General features: G+C 48.5%; 1 protein-coding gene across 1 annotated transcript in view; it reads left to right on the top strand.

Moving 5' to 3' along the window:
- Positions 1-19,732, top strand: part of CFAP43 (cilia and flagella associated protein 43) — a 1,012,780-nt gene that overhangs the window by 720,652 nt on the left and 272,396 nt on the right. The window contains exons 24-26 of the mRNA XM_069611745.1: positions 2,121-2,327; positions 12,193-12,282; positions 15,121-15,201. Coding sequence (XP_069467846.1) covers positions 2,121-2,327; positions 12,193-12,282; positions 15,121-15,201 — 378 coding nt within the window. The remainder of the gene's footprint in view (positions 1-2,120; positions 2,328-12,192; positions 12,283-15,120; positions 15,202-19,732) is intronic.

Raw genomic sequence — 19,732 nt, 5'->3', positions numbered from 1 at the left:
TCACGCTCTCGGTTACTCCTGGGAGAATCCCACTTTCTTTTTTCCAGTGAACAGTTTGGCAGCTTTCTCCAGTTCTCCTTCCCTTGCCGTCTGGCAAAGTTCCCCGTCTGTCTGGTGGTCGAACCAGCCCTCCGCTCCTTAGCAGATCACAGCTTCCCTGATCCTGGCTCCTCAGGGGAGGGTTTGACAATACTTCTTGGTTTCCCTCCTCTATTTCTACTCCATATTGGCCAATAGGAGGTTGGTAACCACTAGACTGTTCAATGTGTTCCAATAGATAATCTTAGTACTGGGAAAGGTATCTTCACTTAGGTCATTCCTATTCCTCCTCGTCCCAGTACTTTCTAGGGGAATTGTAGGCTCACAAAAACTCATGGCCCTATTAGGTAAGGGGTTGTTGTTAGGGTTTTAGGAAGGGGGTCTAGGCTCAGGTGATTGGTGGGGCTACTTCGTTCTCTTCAGATAGTTGGCCCTACTACCATGAGGGTATCCCTTCCCATGAGATCCTACCGCTGAGTACCAACCCCAGGGGGACTATTGGTTAGCGCCCTCACCTTCCTCGACTCATGAGGAGGGGCTCCCCCTAGAGAATAAGGCACGACATCCATAGATTCATCAAACCACCTTGAAGATGCTTTTACAAAATCCTGCACTGCACACCAGTGCTGAAGTCTGATCTCTACGACAATAAATGTTAGCACCACCACTGCCTGTGCTGAGCCAACCGTGAGAGTTATCTTGGCCTTTGATGATGAATTGAAAAGGGTCCAGAGTTTCTCAAAAGATATTGGAGCATTCCTAACACTGCTGAGAATCTAAGAATGAAACTTGAAGACCACGTCCTTATCGCCTATAGAAGAAGCAAATACCTCACAGGTTTCATAACTGCCAGTGCCTTAGTCTCTACTAAGAAGATGAATGCTAACTGGCCCTCTGCAAGGATCACACATGGATTACCCAAAGGCATGAACTACCAGGCCTGCAATCAAGGGATCTATACTTTGGAATAAGTTTACAAAATCAGCAACAAGTGACACACAAGCTCACACAGCATGACCTGTGAAACTACATTTGGAGTTTCATTCTTCAGTCTCCCTACAAAACCTGGTACATCGGCAGAATCAGGTGTGCACTCAAGACCAGAATAATGCAACACTTGCCTTCATTCAAGAATTATGACTTCACTTCTTGATTACAGACAATTTTCATTGGAAACTTCATGAAGACAGAGAGGCCCTTAGATGCTTTGCCATCAACCACATACGTAGATACATCAAAGCCATAGATCAAGAGAAAACGTTCGTACAGAGGGTCTAGTCTAATTGTAGAACTTAACACAAATGCACCATTTCGAGACAGCCAGGATCAGGAACTTCATGTGTTCCTTGAATACTGCCTTTGTCATTGAGCTCTTTGGTCTACTCTCGCTCTGGCAAGTCACGTTAAGGTGCCTCATGCTCTGCTCTAACTCATTCACTCTTTCTATTTCCCCTCTTCCCTTGTTTTTTGCTCTCCGTTCCACTTCACCTTTTGATCGCTTGGTGGCTTTACACCTATTCATTTTGGGGCCCGACTGTCATATTTTGTGCCTGAACGTGTTAAATATGGGGTCCATTATCGAGAACCAGTGTTACAGGTAACTAATTGCTTGTCATTTGCACAGCCCTATATAAAACTGTGCATATATTGCTTGTTAACACAATTTATTATACTGTAACTGTGAAGAACATGGTTAATTTGTCTCAACCTCATAGAGGTAATCCGTCATAATCAAATTAAAATCCTTGCTAACATTTGCCTTACCCCCCCTTGCCATACAGAGTTTCCTAATGGCTCTTGACAGCACCGAAGAGGATATTGATTATTGCTGATTAAGAATAATTGTGCATTCACTTTGAGTGATTCCAGTATACTTGATTGATATTTAGGATTACTGATATGGTGATGTACTACAAGAGAAAATGTCAATGCTATGGCTGTGTTTGCGAGGCCTTAATTGCTATATAAACCCCCCAGGCACATTGCAACGGGAAAGTCGTGAGGTACCACTAATTGTAGAGCTGTAATAGTGGAACAAAGCATTGCATTTATACTAAGGCGTGCACTGTATGTTATTGCAGGACATCATTTACCAGGTAAAGACATCCTTTAATAAACAGTTTGACATGGTCTGTAAGCAGAAGGAGCAAGAGATTGCTCGTGTGAAGGAAAAGAACCTGCACATCCAGGAAATCGTTCAAGAACTTGAGCTGCAGGAGCGAGTGGTGGATCCGAGCGTTACTGACGACGAGAGACCTGAGAGGGCACTCATCGTGGAAGATTCCGAGGTATAAGAGAACATTTATTCTTTGCTTGAAGCTTGAATATAAAACCAATAACTGTTGGGTGGAAATGCTTGAGCCCAACATTCTTAACTGTAATTTACTCGACATAGCTGTCCAGCCAATTATATTTTAGCTATTACGCACAATTCCCATTGCTAAAGAATGCTTTGCACAAGCATCACCGTCCATCCCTTTTTGTTTTTCTCCATGGCTCTGTGGGGATAACCCAGCCGTGGCCATTGAACCACGCCTACTCCCACCGCGAAAGGCAGCAGCAGAACCTTGAAGATGTCCCTTGATGATGCTGCCTTGCGGCTCAATTTTTACAAAAGATCTCTGTCTGTTGGTGTTTCTGTGGGGACGAGGCTTAATTGTGAAGCGTGAGAATGTATGAAAATAAGATGGAACTGTGTATGTTATACATATGTTAATTTTGTTTTTATTAAAATATATATGTACATATTTTTAACCAAAAAACATCAGTCGGCTACAGTTGCTGGCAATTTAAGATGGCTCCTTTATGTGACTTTCAAATGTGGCGGGGAGGGACTATCTACACCACCACTTGTGGGGTGTTTAGTGGACATGCAGGGTTTCACCAAATGTTAGACCAACTCTCACTGGTAGAGTGTGTGAGAAGTTAGGCTTTGTTGACTCTTAGGAGTATTAGACTGGTATAGAGTACACATCACTCACAGGGGAGACCATATAAACGATTGTCCACTCAGTACATATTGTAAAACTGTAAAATATACAAGTATTCATTTAACAAGGATAATATGCATCAAATTGAGTTCAACTGCAAGTTAAGTAACATCAAATATAACGCCGAACTGGAGAAGAAGGCGATTGTCGAGAGCTTGACGACGGAGTGGGCCTAGGAAGGCCTCTGGCCTCGGCCCGGGCTTCGGAAGGCATCTGGCCTCGGCCCTACAAGTAGGGAGAGTGTGGGGTAGACATACTCTACACTCATATATTCTCTTATATATATTCCTACACTTACCAGCCCGCTGCCTCAAAATGCGTATGGAGGGTACCCCTTTCCAATTTTACCCAAAGTGCAACCGCAAGTATCCTTGGGTTGACAGACATGCCACGTGCAATCTCTGCTTGCCAAGGGATCACCCTGAGGCAAATTGCAGAGCGTGTAATAGGTTCAAACCTAAAACACGAAAAGACCGTTCTACCAAGCGTTGGGCCCACCACGCCAGGCGTCAAGAGGCCATGGCCACGGTGGGTGCCTTCAGCGACGCCGTACTTTCGGACGGCGAGGGCAACACGGCGTCGAAAGACAGCCAGGTGCAGGTCCCCGACCTCGGAAGGTCATCCGGCAGGGCGGCTATGGGGAAGATCCCCGGCGACGTAAGCGCAACCCACAGCACTTCCAAACACACGAAGTCCCACTGAGACTCGACTCGCACGTCGAGCTCTCGGAAAGAGGCACATAGGGAACGGTCCAAATCGGCGTTCGCGATCTAGATCGCCGCATGACGCCAGGCAATCATCCACTATTGCCAAGAGTGCCTCGCTCCCCAAGGTAACCGAGGTTCGATCGTCGGAAGACGAAAGCGACCTCTATCCCCAGACCGCACTCCAGGAGTCGGTGTCAGTACAAGTAACGCCCATCCCCGAATCCCAACCTACACGGTTGAAGGATAGTACCACCACTACCGAAGCTTGACGCCAGGCGTCGAAAAGCTCCGAAGGCCCAAAGAAGCAGGGCAAACACTCCTCCAGCCACGGGGAGGGGGGAAAACAGAGGAAGCAGTCTCAGCCTACTTAAGCACCGCAGAAACATTCCACTCCACTCAAACAGATAGACAGGTCTCATACCTCTATTATAGATGAGTCAGGGAAACTCGCCCCAGGCAAAGTCATTCCCAGTTCAAGAGAGTGGTCCAGTGAGGACATAGAGTCATGTCAAGAATGTCATCATTGGCAGATTTCTATTCTAAAAATCCTGAACATTTTCTCACTTATAATCCCGAGGGGTCAGCACCCTCAGGCTCCAAGGATCCTATCCCCCCCAAGTAAAAAGTCCCGGTTCGAAACAACACGGTCTTCGGATCCCTTCCACATTCACCCTTATTCTCAGGAACAATAAGATCCTTCCCTTTGTGAGGATAAAGATTTGAGCATGTTGGAAGAACAGACTGGGACAGGCTACTATGGGGACAATGAGGAACAAGAGGAGGAAGAGGACGACCCAGAAATATACAGGGTAGATTCCCCGGTAGATAAAGAACCTCCGGTTACCGACTCCCCTGTCGACAACCAGCCCCTCCTAAATGAGGTCCTATCTAGAGCAGCAAACCACTTCCACATTGACACCCAGGGTGCTCCAGAGGAAAGGGATTTTGCCGAAGAGTTGGTGGGAGAAAGGAGACCTATTGCGCAGGCCATCCCTATCCTTAAGTCCATCCAAAGAAGAATAGACCCTTCACTGGTAAACCCCAATCTCACCAGGGTAGTCAATCCCAGGATTGAAAAGCTATTCAGGGCAGCCCAATCAGACCCACTGTATATAAGAGGGCATCTGAAACCGGACTCCCTAGTCGTTACAAACACCCGCAAGAGGGCAGGAACACCCTTGTCATCATCAGAAGCTCCTCCCGACAAGGAGAGCAAGAAAATCTATGGGTTCGGCAGAAAGGTTGCCTCCACTTCCGCCTACCAAGCAAGAATCGCCAACTCCACCACCCTACTGGCGAGTTATAACTGCCACCAGTGGGAGGAAGTCGCGGCACTCATAGATTCCGCCCCAGAGCCCCTAAAGAGCCAATTGGCACGAGTCTCAGCGGAAGGGAGAGCCGTATCCGGTTGCATTTTAAAGGCAACCTTTGATGCCGCAGGTAAGGCCGGTAGATTGATAGCAGAGGGTACTGCTATCAAGAGACACGCTTGGTTACGGCAGTCTGGATTCAAGGCCGAAACACAAGCATCATTGTTAGACAAACCGATGGACCCAGATCTGTTGTTCGGTAAGGTGGTCGAGGACGTGCTGAAAAATGCCAAGGAGGAGTATGAAACACTAAAGTCCCTAGGTCAACTAACCACCAAACCCCCTAATCAAAGGGGTAATGGCAATTTTTTGCCGCACACGCGGACGAAATTCCCAAAGAGGGTCAAACTATTCCCAGGGCCAGGGTACACAGTGGAACAATAACCAACAGTCTACCTAAGGTTATAGTAGGGGGAATAAAAGAGGACGGGGTAAAGGTAGAGGCAGCGCCAGTAGAGGCGGCGGCATGCCTCCACCAAAACAGTGACGCTCTGTTCAGGGTCCCTTCTCACACATCCCCAGTAGGAGGACGTATTTCCAACTTCACCCAAGCTTGGGAAGGGATCACATCAGACAGATGGGTGCTGTCCACAGTTTCCGCAGGATACTTCATAGAACTCTTGGAGCGTCCCCGAAACCACCCTCCACGACAAAGAACACATTCTCTAGACCACCAAAGAATCCTCCTCGAGGAGATCGTCAATCTTCTAGCAAAGGACGCGATCGAAATCGTCCCGGGACACCAGGTAAACAAGGGTATTTATTCTACTTACTTCCTTGTACCAAAGAAAGATTTAACAATGCGCCCAGTGTTAGACTTACAGCCTGCAAACAAATATGTCAAGCCCCAAAAGTTTCCGATGACTACTTTCCAAGAGGTAATCCCCCTGCTAAAAAAGGGGAACTACATGGCAACATTGGACATGAAAGATTCCTATTTTCATATTTCCATGGTCCCAGCGCACAAAAAAGTACTTGCGCTTCAAGGTGGACAGTCGGCACTACCAGTTCAAGGTACTACCCTTCGGAATAGCCTCAGCTCCAAGGGTATTCACCAAGGTACTGGCGGTGGCAGCAGCACACCTACGCAGGGAGGCAATCCTAGTGTACCCTTACCTGGACGACTGGCTCATCACGAGGGAAACCCCAGCGTTTTGCAGAACCAACATTCAAAGAACAATCAACCTCCTCTTCGAATTGGGTTTCTCAATAAACGAGAAGAAGTCAAGTCTGGTGCCAAGCATCTCCAAACAGTTCCTAGGAGCTATCCTAAACACACAAGAGGGGTTGACCTTTCCATCAGAGGAGAGAATTCGGAATATACTACTGCAAATTCCTCAATATCTGTCACGATGCCTGCCCCCGGAAGACCAGACCAGGCCCAGCAGCCCCGGAAGCAGGCATCATGCCACTTGGAGCATGCCCAAAAGCCCCAGTTAGGGGCTGTTTGGGTGCAGTCCTGGCGCATATGGCGCCAGGCTCATAAAGATAAAGTCAGTCCTGGCGCCATGGGCGCCAGGCTCATTATTGATAACTTACCTGAAGCAGACCATGCTGCATACTCACCTGAGGCAGACCATGCTGCATGAAGACTCAAGCCAAATGAGGCTTAGGAGGGACTATTTTACTGAAGGGACTATTTTGTTACTTGGGTGGGGCTGTGGAAGAATACTTACCTGGATCTTCTTCCAAGGCTATTTAAACCACACCCGGACAGCCACACGTGCTTCGCGTTATTCTGCTTCCTGCAGCGTAACGCTCACCGTGTTTTCAGCAGCTCCAGTCTTCAGCCACGCCCGCTTCAGTCCTGGGACTCCTGAAACAAGAAGAAAAGAAGGATAAAGGTTAGAACAGGAGTTTTAACTTTAATCCTTACCTGAATCCTGATCCATTTCGCCACGGAACTGAAAGACAGAAGTCTTTGAAGCATCGCTTTGCATTCCTACGGCACCGCGCTGAACTCACCTGCTTGGCGGTACTTCAGCATTCCATCACGCTCTCTCCAACTCGCGGCCGCCCTCCAACACCTAAGGAGACAAAGACAGCAAGGTGAGCAAGGGGACTCTCTAAGGCTATACAAGCTACCCTCAAGGACTAGTGGTCGTTTCGCCAACACTGGTACAAAGCCTTCACTGGTGGACAAGAGAAAATCTGTCCAAGGGGAAACCCTTTTATGATCCCGAGATACAGGTGGTAGTCACAACAGATCCATGCCTAACAGGGTGGGGAGCTCACCTCCTCCACCACACAGCTCAGGGGCTCTGGTCTCACTCAGTGGCCAAGAATCACATCAACCTGCTGGAGCTTCTGGCAGTATTCAGAGCGCTTCAAGCGTTCGAACCCTACCTGCTGAATCTGTCAGTGCAGATCCGGACGGACAGCACTACAGCCATGTTTTACATAAACAAGCAGGGAGGGACTCGTTCGCCAAATCTGTTCAAACTTGCCCAGAAAAGTTGGACATGGTCACTCAAATGGAACATCTTCCTGTCATCGCAACATGTTCCAGGGGATCTCAATTCTCTAGCAGATGCACTAAGCAAAGATCCCCTCCCAGAGGAGCACGAATGGTGTCTACACAGAGAAATCATCGAAGATCTCTTCTCTCAGTGGGCCTCCCCCACCATAGACCTATTTGCCACAAGCGAAAACAGACAATGCCCAAGATTCGCGTCCAGATTCCCACAACCAGGATCCCAGGGGAACGCCCTGTGGATGAACTGGTCAGGAATGTTTGCATACGCTTTTCCACCAACTCCTCTCATCAGGAAGGTGGTGAACAAGATGAACAGGGAATCGATGACGCTCATCCTAGTTGCTCCCATGTGGGCGAGACAACCGTGGTTCCCACACTTACGCAGACTAGCGACATGCGACCCCATCAAACTCCCGGGCTGGTACAACCTACTGTCCCAGCATCAAGGTCAAACAGTACATCCTCTACCCAGCTCAATGAACCTAGCAGCATGGCTCCTGAGGTCATAGAGTTTGGACATCTAAATTTACCTTAAAGATGTATGGACATCCTAAAAGAATCTAGGAAGCCTAACACGAGGCACTGCTACTTTGACAAGTGGAAGAGATTCGTTATCTGGTGCCAGAATAGACAAATCAACCCAGTTGATTGCACTCCTTCAACTATCGTTCCATACATGCTCCACCTGCTGGATGCAAGACTGGTTTTTAACTCACTGAAGGTGCATCTTGCCGCTCTGTCAGCATACACCACCTCCCATAACAAGGTGTTGTGGTGGAAAGTTCCAGTGGTTAAAGCCTTCATGGAAGGAGTAAAGAGACTTCACCCTCCTATTTCAAACCCACCACCAGGGTGGGACCTTAATGTGGTGCTAGCTAAACTCATGGGCCCCCCATTCCAAACCATGCATAAAAGCAGTCTCACACACCTGACTTATAAGACAGCCTTCCTAGTAGCTATTACATCCATAAGAAGGGTTAGTGAAATTCAGGCTCTGTCAGTGCAAGATCCTTACTTTACAGTTCACAAGGATAAACTGATTTTGCGTACACACCCTAGGTTCTCACCTAAGTTTATTTCCAAATTCCACGTGAACCAGTCCATCGAGCTTCCGGCTTTCTTCCAAAACCCACAAAGCTCGGCTGAGGTGAAACTACACACCCTAGATGTGCATAGGGCGGTCCTCTACTATGTAAACAAGACCAGACCGCTAAGGAAAACAGACCAACTGTTTGTCTCCGTAGCTACAGGCCGAGAGGGGGATTGCGTCTCTAAAGGTGCCATCTCTAAGTGGATTATTAACTGTATCCAGCTGTGTTACTCCCTTTCTGAAAAAAACTCTGCCTTTCACGCCAAGAGCCCACTCTACAAGAGGCATTGGGGCCACTCTGGCATTCATTGCAAATGTACCCCTTGACACCATTAGCAAAGCAGCTACTTGGAGCTCTATTCACACTTTTACTCAGCACTACTGCATTGACACACATTCCAAGACAGATACACAAGTGGGACAAGCGGTTCTAAGACATTTTTTTGCTCATGACCCTTCTCACATCCCACCTCCTTCTTCAGGTTCTGCTCGCTAATCTATGCACAGCATGTGATCTAAGCAGATTCCACAAGCCTCAGAAGGGATACATTACTCACCGTAATCATATTTCTGATGCTTGTATCTGCTTAGATTCACATGTGAACCACCCTTCCTCCCCTCTGAGAGAAGGCGAATGGATGCTTGTAGTCTTACCTTTCTTTCAATCTGCTTGGATTATCTGTACTCACGCTACTCCTCATGCTACCTCATGTCAGAAAAAAAATACAGTCTGAGGGCCCTACACGCGTGAGGGATCATGGGTACAGTGGACGTCACACTAGGGATAGTATTACTGGCACACCCTGTGTCGACGCCCATTTTCGAGTTTCGAAAAACAAACTGTAGTACTCCGCAACTTCCACTAGATGTCGGCCTATGCACAGCATGTGAATCTAAGCAGATACAAGCATCAGAAATATGATTACGGTGAGTAATGTATCCCATATGTAATTAGGTACTTGTAGGTTTCCTGGGGAAATTGGGACTAACCACCAATCTGTGGGGCTAGAGGGACACCACACCAGATTCCACTACCAAAGATGAGGGCAGGGACAACTGAAGGTAAGGACTTTATGCCCTTTGCAGATTTACTCAGTCCTAGACAGGGATGAAAAGGATATGCAAGCGCACCAAGGAGACCTTCAAAAGGAAGATGATAGTTGTTGTGAAGAAGGCTTTCTCAGGTTCAGTGGTGAATTTCCGGGTCGGGATTGAGTCAATCTGGCAGAGGTTCTGGTCTCGGTCTCAGGTTCAGAATTCACTTGCATGGAAGCTGTCTGTAGGTGAACTTCAGGATCCCAAGAAACAAAGGCCTCTGCTTGGAGTCCCACGAGGCTGGAGAATGGTAGGTGATGAAACTGGCAGTGAGTAGTCTTCAGGGGGCACAGCAAGGGTCTGCTGGCAACAAGGAAGAGACAAAGGATTTCAGCTCTCTGGGGACTTCAAGCAGCAGCAGGGTCAGCAAAGTGTCCCTTGAAGATATTGATCAGCACAGCTCGCAGCAGGTGCAGCAGTTCTGTGTTCAGGTTCAAGTTGGGGGTCCCCTCTCAGGATGTGCAGAGTAACCCTTCAGAACTGGAGTAGGTCTGCCGGACATTTGAGAGACATGAGCATTCTCAAAGAAGAGCACGATGAATAGCCAGTTCCTCGAATGGCTCAAGGGAGGGAGACACCTGTGGTAGGCTCGCCCCGAGTGGAAGGAAGCAAAGCTTTGCCTCACGGGAGTTGGCCAATTTTGGTTGAGCCGCAGCTGTTCCAGCAGTCAACAAGGTCCTCTTGGGGCTTAGGATTTGAGTTAAAGTGGTAAATTGTAGTCTTCCACAGATGTACAAAATGTAGGGCTAGGGGTGTCCCCAGCCCACATATTGGGGAGCTTGCACTGTTTCAACTCTGAGAGGTTATTCAATCCTGGATGACCAGTTCAGAGAGCGTTGTGACGCGAGTCAAGGTGAAGACGTGGAAAAGGGTGTCTGAGAGCCTAAACCAGTCCTCATTAGTTCCATGCACACATCTGGCCTTCGCTGCACTAGACATAGCTGGTGAAGAGGCAATTTCGACCTTGGAACAGGAGGGAGATGGCCATTTAAAGATAGACGTTGAGAAATACAGGGCTTAAACAAGAGGGTAGCCATTTTGGCCACTAAAATACCCAAAGGACACATTTTCAAGATTAATAAAGGAGCAGATAAAATGAAGACACACTGAAACGAGAAATACACTTTAGAGAAAAGGAAAAGGGGGACAGAGTCCCCCTGCAGTAGTATTCTTAAGGGAGATAGTGGCGCTATGAGAAAGGTAGCAGTGGGGCTCTGGACCTCTCTGCACTGGTAGCCTTAGAGACAGAGCAGTGCTTGTCCCATGAAGTGAGTTGCAGAGGAAAGTGGAGTGGGTAAAGAAGCGCACCTGCCATGGTCAGGAAAAACCAAGAGAACGAGCAAATATGACCTGACCTTGGAATAGTCATGCCTTACAACATGGAGTGCTACCGCATGAGTCTATAGTCAAGCCATCTATATTGGGAGGCACGGATTAGGAGAGTGAAAAATCTCTATGGCAGCCAGGGACAGAATCATCCTCTATTTGTGTGATACTGGCTGCTTTAAAGCACATTTCTTTTCCCAGTGGAACATTGCATGCTCCACACTTCAGCATATAGCTATATTGGCAGTTGCATTATGTATATGTTGAATGTGGTGCAGCTGTTTAGGGTGGAGACAAAGTAATGGAGTAAACATAGCCACTGTGCGAGGAGAGAGGGTTAAAGGGATTCGTTTATATTTTCAAATAGAAGGAAGAGCACATGTCAGCACAATGGTTTAAAATGGAGAAAACAGGAACTCACGCGCTTCGATATGGCGTCCAAAATAATTGTAAAGTGCAATAACAAAATAAACCAGAATGTTCGCTGTGTACTCTGGACGTGATGGAAACCCTAAGAGCAGTGGTCGAAGTGGGCGGGAGCGGTCGGGAGCAGTGCAACTATACTAACTTATTTTAATTAAGTTTTACCGTATACTTCCGGAACGGTTTCGATTTAAAATAAAAGTGTAGGAAGAAGTTGAAACTTGCACTTTTCAGTGCACTGCACAGGACGGTTCTTTAAATAGCAGGCACATGTTTTTGGGGGGTTTTATTGTGCATGGGAGGGGGCTCGGCGATGGGGTCTGTGGGGAGTGGTGCAGGCCAGTAGGGAACATAGTTCCACTACTTCTTTTCGTACACTTCGACCACTGCCTAAGAGAGAGCATCCGCTTTCAAATGCAAGGCTCTGTCTGGTGCTAAGCCGTGCCAGATTGCTCATCTATTACAGAGGTCTGCAACCTGTGGCTCCTCAGATGTGTTGGACTCATCTTTAACTATGCATGCTGAGATTCATGGGAGTTGTAGTCCAAAACATCTGAAGAGTCGAAAGGTTTCAGTCCCCCAGATCTATACCAATGACAAAATTGTGCCTCAAACCAACGGTCCTACAGTTCAGCACTACATTGTATTCTGTTTTTTTTTTTTTTTTTTTTTACAGATAAAGGTAGAAAAATATTTGACCCCAGAACAGAAAGCCAGAGCTGACGAACAAGCCCGGATTGACGAAGAACGCCGACTTGCAGCCCAGGTATTTCAGTTGTATTTTTAATAACACGCAATTTTTTTCAATTATTCCCATCATTAGCTTTCCCATACACATTTTGTACGCACCCCCACTTGCAGACACTGCCTGTGAATAAGTGAACTCACTTGCAGGGCTTTCAGTGGGACTTCTGGTTATCTCTACTGTAATGACAATAATACCTGAATCAAAGATGGCGTACAGGCTATTTAAGAGCTCAGTCACAGGCCATATGAGTCTATTGGGACACTCAAAATACATGAGGATAGGTGAAACCAAGAGGCCTGCAAATAGAGAGGAGGTGAAACCATCAGACAATCACCAATCACAAACGCCAAACATAATGGTGAAAAAAAACCACCAACCAGGACACTCATTAAAATAATTACTACCAACGCCTAGCATCAAAAAGAGGTAGAACCTTCCTGACAGTGATCCAGAGTGTCTGTAGTGTAACGAAGAGAGGAGAAGCAGGAGAGCCAGAGTATGGTAACTTGAGGTGGCTAAGTCAAATATGCCTGTATAGTGAAAGAGTTACAAAGTAGGGGATGGCGAAGTCAAGTGGCCCATACTCTAGTAAAGGCAAGGCATTGAAGGGGAGGGGAAGGCTCGAGTAGAGAGCTTGCTCGGAGCCTTGGAACAAAGGCGTGCAGTAGCCAGGCCTTGGAGAAGCTTGAGAATAGCCTGCTGGGGACTCTACCCAGACACTGGCAATAGCTGCAAAGCTACCAGGGCCATCTGAAGAAGTTTGCATCATTGGAGGAACCCTTTGGCGGGTAGGAGCATAGGTAGTGCAGATTAACACAAACGTAGGTCCTGGGGGATATCATGCTTTGCAGGCAAAGACCTAGGGCAGGAGAAGCTCCAGGTACTGCCCCTGTAAAGCATCAAGAGACCTCAATGTCCTCAAGAGGAGTAAAGGAACAAGTAGAGGTTCATTAAAGCTACCAAGTCTCGACAACTAATGCGTATGGGGATTTTCTGCCAAGGCCAATTAAGACCAGTGTGCTAGAACCCTAACACTCCCCGTGACTCATGAGTGATCTGTAGAACACTCTTCTGGGTGTGGATATCCCAGGAGCTTCTGAAGCAGAATAGGGAGTAGACATTGGACTCAGAACACTAGGTCCTCCTCCAAGCATTTGCCCTTAACAGACTTTATGTTAACCTTCCATCCTGCCATGTTTCCATCAGAAATCACTTTATATTTGGTTGTTATAACTTCTCCTAGGTCCTGTAGGAGTGTGTCACCCAGCTCTGACCCTAGAACATTTTTGTCAATCACAAGGGTTTGGGGCAACAAGGAAATCCAGAGCTTCAAGAACAGGAGATACAAAGCAGGGGAAGAATGACTCCTTTGAGAATGGGGACTGCTCACATCCATCGGGGCAAAGACTGATATGCAAATGGATATGCCTCCTTTGTGAAAAGTACAGTGAGCTAAAACCGATGGCTACGGACTCTCACAGTGGGCAAGAACCACAGAACATGCCATCATGCCAGGTTCTTTCGAGAGAGGGGCCGCCTGCTACCTTTTTTTGCATTTTTGTAAAGGAACCTGGGGTTGGTCACCCTAAGTTACCTGGGGGAACCCAGACGTGGACCCCTTCCTCACTGTGCTCAGAGAGGCAGAGCTCTACCTTACTGATGAGGCCAAACAAGGCTGAAACTCGTGTCTGGATTGCTGTTGGTACTCTTGTTCAAAGGAGGTTTGCCTGGCACCGAAGTGATTTTTACAAGACGATGAACACAGAAAAATAAAAACTTCAATTGTTTCTGAAGAGAAAACTTCACAAAAGTATTTTTGTCCAAAGTCAAAGCATACCGTCAGTGCAGAAGTCAGAGCTTGAAGAAGGATAAGTGTGAAGATTGAAAGTAATTAAAAGTGAGGGCGAGGGTAGAGGCGCCAGATGAGATCGTTTCCTACCATCTTGGCAAAGTGGACCGACCCTCCCGCCACCAAGAGGTGTCGCCCCTTAAGCCTACGATAAAATAAAAATAGTTAAATATTTTGTGCTACTCTTTTTCTTAAAATGGAAATTGTTTGCAAAAGTATGCATTTTTTTTTAAAAGGAAGTTTTGATCTTTTATTAATGTTTCAGTATCAGGGAAACCCTGCCATATAACTCCCAGCTAAACCCACAACACCTTGATTTACACTTGCTAAGAGGCATACTTTCAGGGGTCACTCTCAACCTCCACCCACCCCAGGCACCACGCCGACCCCCCTCTGCCCTCTTACCCTGCAGCAAACATACTGATCCCAGCGACGAGTTCTTTCATACAGCTCGGCCCAGGGGAGAAGTTGACTCTATCACCAGCGCTTTGAAACATTTGCCTCTGTATAGGCGCTATATAAATAAACAATACCATGCCATACCAAACGGTGGAGGAAAGCCGAGGACTAGCCTTTGAACTGTAGCCCATAATAGCCCTTGTTTTAGGATTCCGGAACCCTCAAAGCCTTCGCCTAGTTGGCCAGCAGAAAACGTGCAACACCAATGGGGCGGCTGTGAGAGAGCACCGCAACTATTGTTTTAATAGTGATACTTCTGCTAATGTTGTTTCGTTTTGGTATAAATGAAAAAAAGTGTACCCTCCGAGTCCTGTCTTTTGTACAGTCCGTGTGGCACTCCATGGTGATTGTACCGGCGCTAACAAAACAGTGTTCCTTAAAACTGTATCTCTGAAATATCAATAGGGCATGCTAGCAGCAGCCTCTGCTTCCTTCTGGTCAGACTATCTATCCCTGCATTTGGGATAGAGAGCGACCGTACCTTTGAATAATTGGCTTCTTACGCAAATATGGCCTGGTTATATTTATCGCAGTATTCTCTCTCCTAGGCAGATAACGCTAAACAGCGGGCGCTGATGGACATGATGAATGGAGTCCTTGAAGTCAGAAGGGAAGACCTATTTAAAGTGGTAAGTGGTTCTGCCAACATGAAATAACGCGTCTGATATCAGCTAATGAATATATTTCTAATTTTGATGTAGGATGATACCAATTAAAAAAATAGATTGACTCTAATGGTTGTTATTCCAGAACGCTTTTCTCTTATCTGCCAAAACTCCAAACCTTAGAAACTCTGAAGTGGGCACATAATGGTTCCCTAGAAGAGGTACAAATACAGCCAATCTGACATTTGTTGCATGAAGTATTTTGAAAATGAGAATCCACTTCCGGGCTCCATACTGTCGGATAGCCCACATCGTTGTGTGGGCGGGCCGCCGTTGCGGCCAGGATATTGACCTCCCAGACGTGACGTCAAGGGAAGGGGAGGGGTGGGACGGGGGTTGCGGCAGTTGCCGCTGCGCAGTTAATAAAGCAAGTTCATAGCACCTCCGGCTCCCGCGTATTATTTGGCACGCTGGTCGCCGCGCCTGGTAACCCCGCACGTGGCGAGCCAACAATGGCGACGAGCGGGCACGGGCCCTAGCTAGTCGTGCCGAGGCCTGCAGTCGAGCAGTGCCGCGCGTCGGCGCACCTCGGGCACGACCCCCAGCAGCGGATGTCGACGACCCGTCTCCCGTGTGACACACACGCCCTGACGGAGGCACAGCGACGGCGCCCATGCACGGAGGAGGTGGCAAAGAACCGTAAAGCCCACAGAAGGGACCTCGCAACTCCCGGCACAAAACCCCGGCCGCCAGGCACAGAAGCAACACCCCGCACGTGCCTTGCTCACCAGTGACCACCCTCACCCAGCAGTCATGTCGGACACGGCGAGCACCCCGGCCTCATCCTCGGGTGGGGCGGAAACGGCAGCACCTGCGCCATCGGGCGTAGATGCGGCACAAGGGAACAATCCACACGCACCAAGTGAAGGAGGAGCATCCCAGGTCATGCAAATGCCGAACCCGTTTGAAATTCGAGATGCATCGAATCTAGGACCTCGATGGACCATATGGCTCCGGGACTTCAAGTTCTACACCGGTGCCATAGGGCTAACCGATGATGCAAGACTGAAAAACACAATATTCATGGCTGTAGGCCCAGCAGTGAGAGACATTGCAGGGGAATTACTAAAAGTGGACACGGTCACGTACGGTGAACTGCATGCCAAGCTATCTGAATACTTTGCCCCGCACACCAACGTCGACTATGAACGACACGTGTTTCACACGACCCGACAAGAAAAGGGTGAGTCGATAGACAATTTCGTAATGCGCCGTCGCATTAAATTAAAACATTGCGAATTCCATAGATACTCCAACGAGGAGGCCCTCAGGTCTCAAGTAATCGCAGGATGCCTCCCGCAACCATTTCACAAGCAACTATTACAGAAACAAAGGTCCCTGGAGGAAATACTAGCACTGGCACGCATGGAAGCGGCCGTCGACTCCCAACTAGATAGTCTGGGAAAAGTGTCCATACAACAGCTTAGTGAGAACACTGATTCGGTCAACAAACTGTATGCACAACCCAGCCAAGGAAGCAAACGTCCCGAAGCCACATGCTTCAAATGCGGATATGAGTACCCTCACATAGGAGAATGCCCTGCCATAGGACAAAAGTGCGCCGCATGCGGAGGCATGGATCACTATAGAGCCATGTGCAAAAACGCGCCGTCATACGCGCCCACAAGCACCGAAACCAAGACAGGCGCCGATACAGTCGCCAGAGCACACCCAGGCCCCTAGGGGACAGTGAAAGGAGATCCTCCAGAAAGGAGGAAGGCGACCGCAAGAGCCGATACATGCGTGAGGACAGACGCTCATCGGAAGACAAGAGACGCTCACACAGAAGACGTTATGTGAGGTACGTTGAAACACGCTCTCCCACCAGCAGTGACACTCCGTCCTCAGAAGAAGACCAAAGAAGGAAAGGGTACGTGTGGGCTTTGAAAGACAACACCGCAGCCACCCAACACAGTCCCATACTAACGTTACTGGTAAATGACACCCCATTAAAGTTCTTGATAGATACCGGCGCAACGGTAAACATAATCAGTGAACAAGCGTACGAGTCTTTGGGCCTACAACCCAAAATCAAGAAAGCCACGGTAGACATTTATCCATATGGCTCCACGACCCCTCTGCCGTGCCGAGGTATGATCACAGCATGGTGCACCCATAAGGAACACACAGCAAGAGTCCCCTTACACATCCTAAAAACGGAGGCCAACACCGGATGCATACTTAGCTTCCGAACTGCGATGGACATGGGACTGGTGCACATCCTGTACCAGCTGATGCGCACAAATATTTTGCCAAACCGGACGCAATAGAACAATCATTTCCAAAACTTTTCACCGGGTTAGGCAAACTGAGAAACAGGAAGGTCCATCTCCACATAAACCCTCATATCAAATTAGTGGCCCAGCATTATAGAGGGATCCCGTTCAACATTCAGAGTCAGGTGGAAGAAGAACTTGAGAAACTCATCAAAATGAACGTCATTGAACCGGTGTCTGGTCCCACGCCCTGGGTTTCCCCCATCGTCCCCGTCCCCAAGAAATCACCGGACGGTTCCAAACGTCTATGCGTAGACATGCGCAGGGCTAACACAGCCATTGAAAGAGAGAGGCACCAAGCCCCCAGGATCACCAACATGATCCATCTCCTACACGGCGCAAGGATCTTCTCCAAATTGGACCTCACGAAAGGCTATCACCAGATCGAGATAGCGCCTGAATCCCGCTACATCACCACATTTGTCACGCATCTGGGTCTGTTTCAATACAAAAGACTCAGTTTTGGCATTTCCTCCGCCGCCGAAATCTTCCAGGAAGAAATCCACAAGGCCATCAGACACGTCCCGAACTGTCTGAACTATTCAGACGATGTCCTAGTCTATGGCAAGTCGCAGGAAGAACACGACATAGCCCTCCACAAGGTGTGCCAGGCTCTGGACGAAGCAGGTCTGACGCTAAACAAATCAAAGTGTGAGTTCTCAAAAGGGTCGCTGAGATTCTTCGGACACATTTTCTCGGACAAAGGAATGAGACCCGATCCAGAGAAAGTCGAGGCGCTCAACTCAGCCACGCCACCCGTCAACACCACAGACTTGAGGTCGTTCCTGGGCCTAGTGAGCTACTGCTCCAGATACCTAAAAGACTATGCCACAGTCAGCAACCCGCTGCGCCTACTCACACGCAAGGACGCTCAGTTCATGTGGTCAAAAGAGTGTCAAGAGGCGTTCGAAGCCATACGGAAAGCCATATCGCAGGCTGAAGACATGGCGTACTTTGATGCCAGCCGCAACACTGAACTCATAGTGGACGCCAGCCCCGTGGGTCTCGGCGCCATACTAACGCAGAAGGACCTCAAGGAACCACACAGCACACAAATAGTGGCATACGCCAGCAGAAGCCTGACGACCACGGAACAGGCGTACTTCCAGGCGGAAAAGGAAAGTTTGGCGGTCGTCTGGGCCTGGGAATATTTTCATCTCTTTTTATTCGGCAAGGAATGTACCATCATCACCGACCACCAAGCACTACTTACCATATATGGAAGCCCGAAAGCCAGGATGCCACCGAGAATAGCCCGATGGGGTCTGCGGCTGCAGGATTACTGATTCGTAATACAACACCGACCCGGGAAGGAGGAAAATCCCGCAGACTACCTCTCCCGCCACCCTAAAACCACGACGGCGTCCCAGCCATCCATAGCTGACGCATACATAAACTATATTATACACCACCTACAACCGATGCCAGTAGGCTGCGCAGAGATATCAGCACAGTCAGGGGCGGACCCCGCACTCAAAATCACGAGACACTGCCTGCAAGAGGACAAGATGGCCCTCATGAGACAACAAGCGAGGGGAGAATCGGAGACAACACGAGAGGAGGTCAAGTGGCTTGACCAAGTCCGGGAGGAACTGACGGTAGTAGAGGACAACGTACTGCTAAAGGGCTGCAAAGTCATCATCCCGAGAACCCTCCGGGAGAGGATAGTACATGTGGCCCATGAAGGACATCGAGGTATGGTCGCCACGAAACGTCTCCTTCGACAGAAAGTCTGGCTTCCGCAGCTCGACTGGCTGGTAGAGAACATCGTAGGAAACTGCCACGTTTGCGCCCAAGTGACACCTCCACCTCACCCGAACCCCCTACAGACATCACCACTGCCGAGCAAGGTGTGGGAAGAGCTAGCGGTAGACCTATTTGGACCTCTAGGCAATGGGACTCATGTTGTCGTACTCATGGACGAACACTCGAGATACCCGGATGCCCAGATAGTGGACAGCAGTGCGACATGGAGTGTCATCCCGGCACTCGACAGAATGCTCTCAGCATATGGCATCCCAAAGGTCATAAAGTCGGACAATGGCCCCACGTTCATAAGCCATGACTTCCAGAAATTTGCGAAATACATGGGGTTCCAACACAGACGAATAACCCCCCGATGGCCCCAGGCCAATGGCATGGTCGAAAGGTTCATGGCCAGCATCAAGAGAACCCTACAAATTGCACACGTGCAAAACAAGTCCTTCGAGCAGGCTCTC

Source organism: Ambystoma mexicanum, chromosome 8 (assembly GCF_040938575.1).
Source record: "Ambystoma mexicanum isolate Mex_15411 chromosome 8, UKY_AmexF1_1, whole genome shotgun sequence".
In the NCBI taxonomy this organism is placed as follows: domain Eukaryota; kingdom Metazoa; phylum Chordata; class Amphibia; order Caudata; family Ambystomatidae; genus Ambystoma; species Ambystoma mexicanum.
The sequence above is the reverse complement of the archived record's forward strand: the minus strand, read 5'-3'. Positions and strand labels throughout refer to the sequence as shown.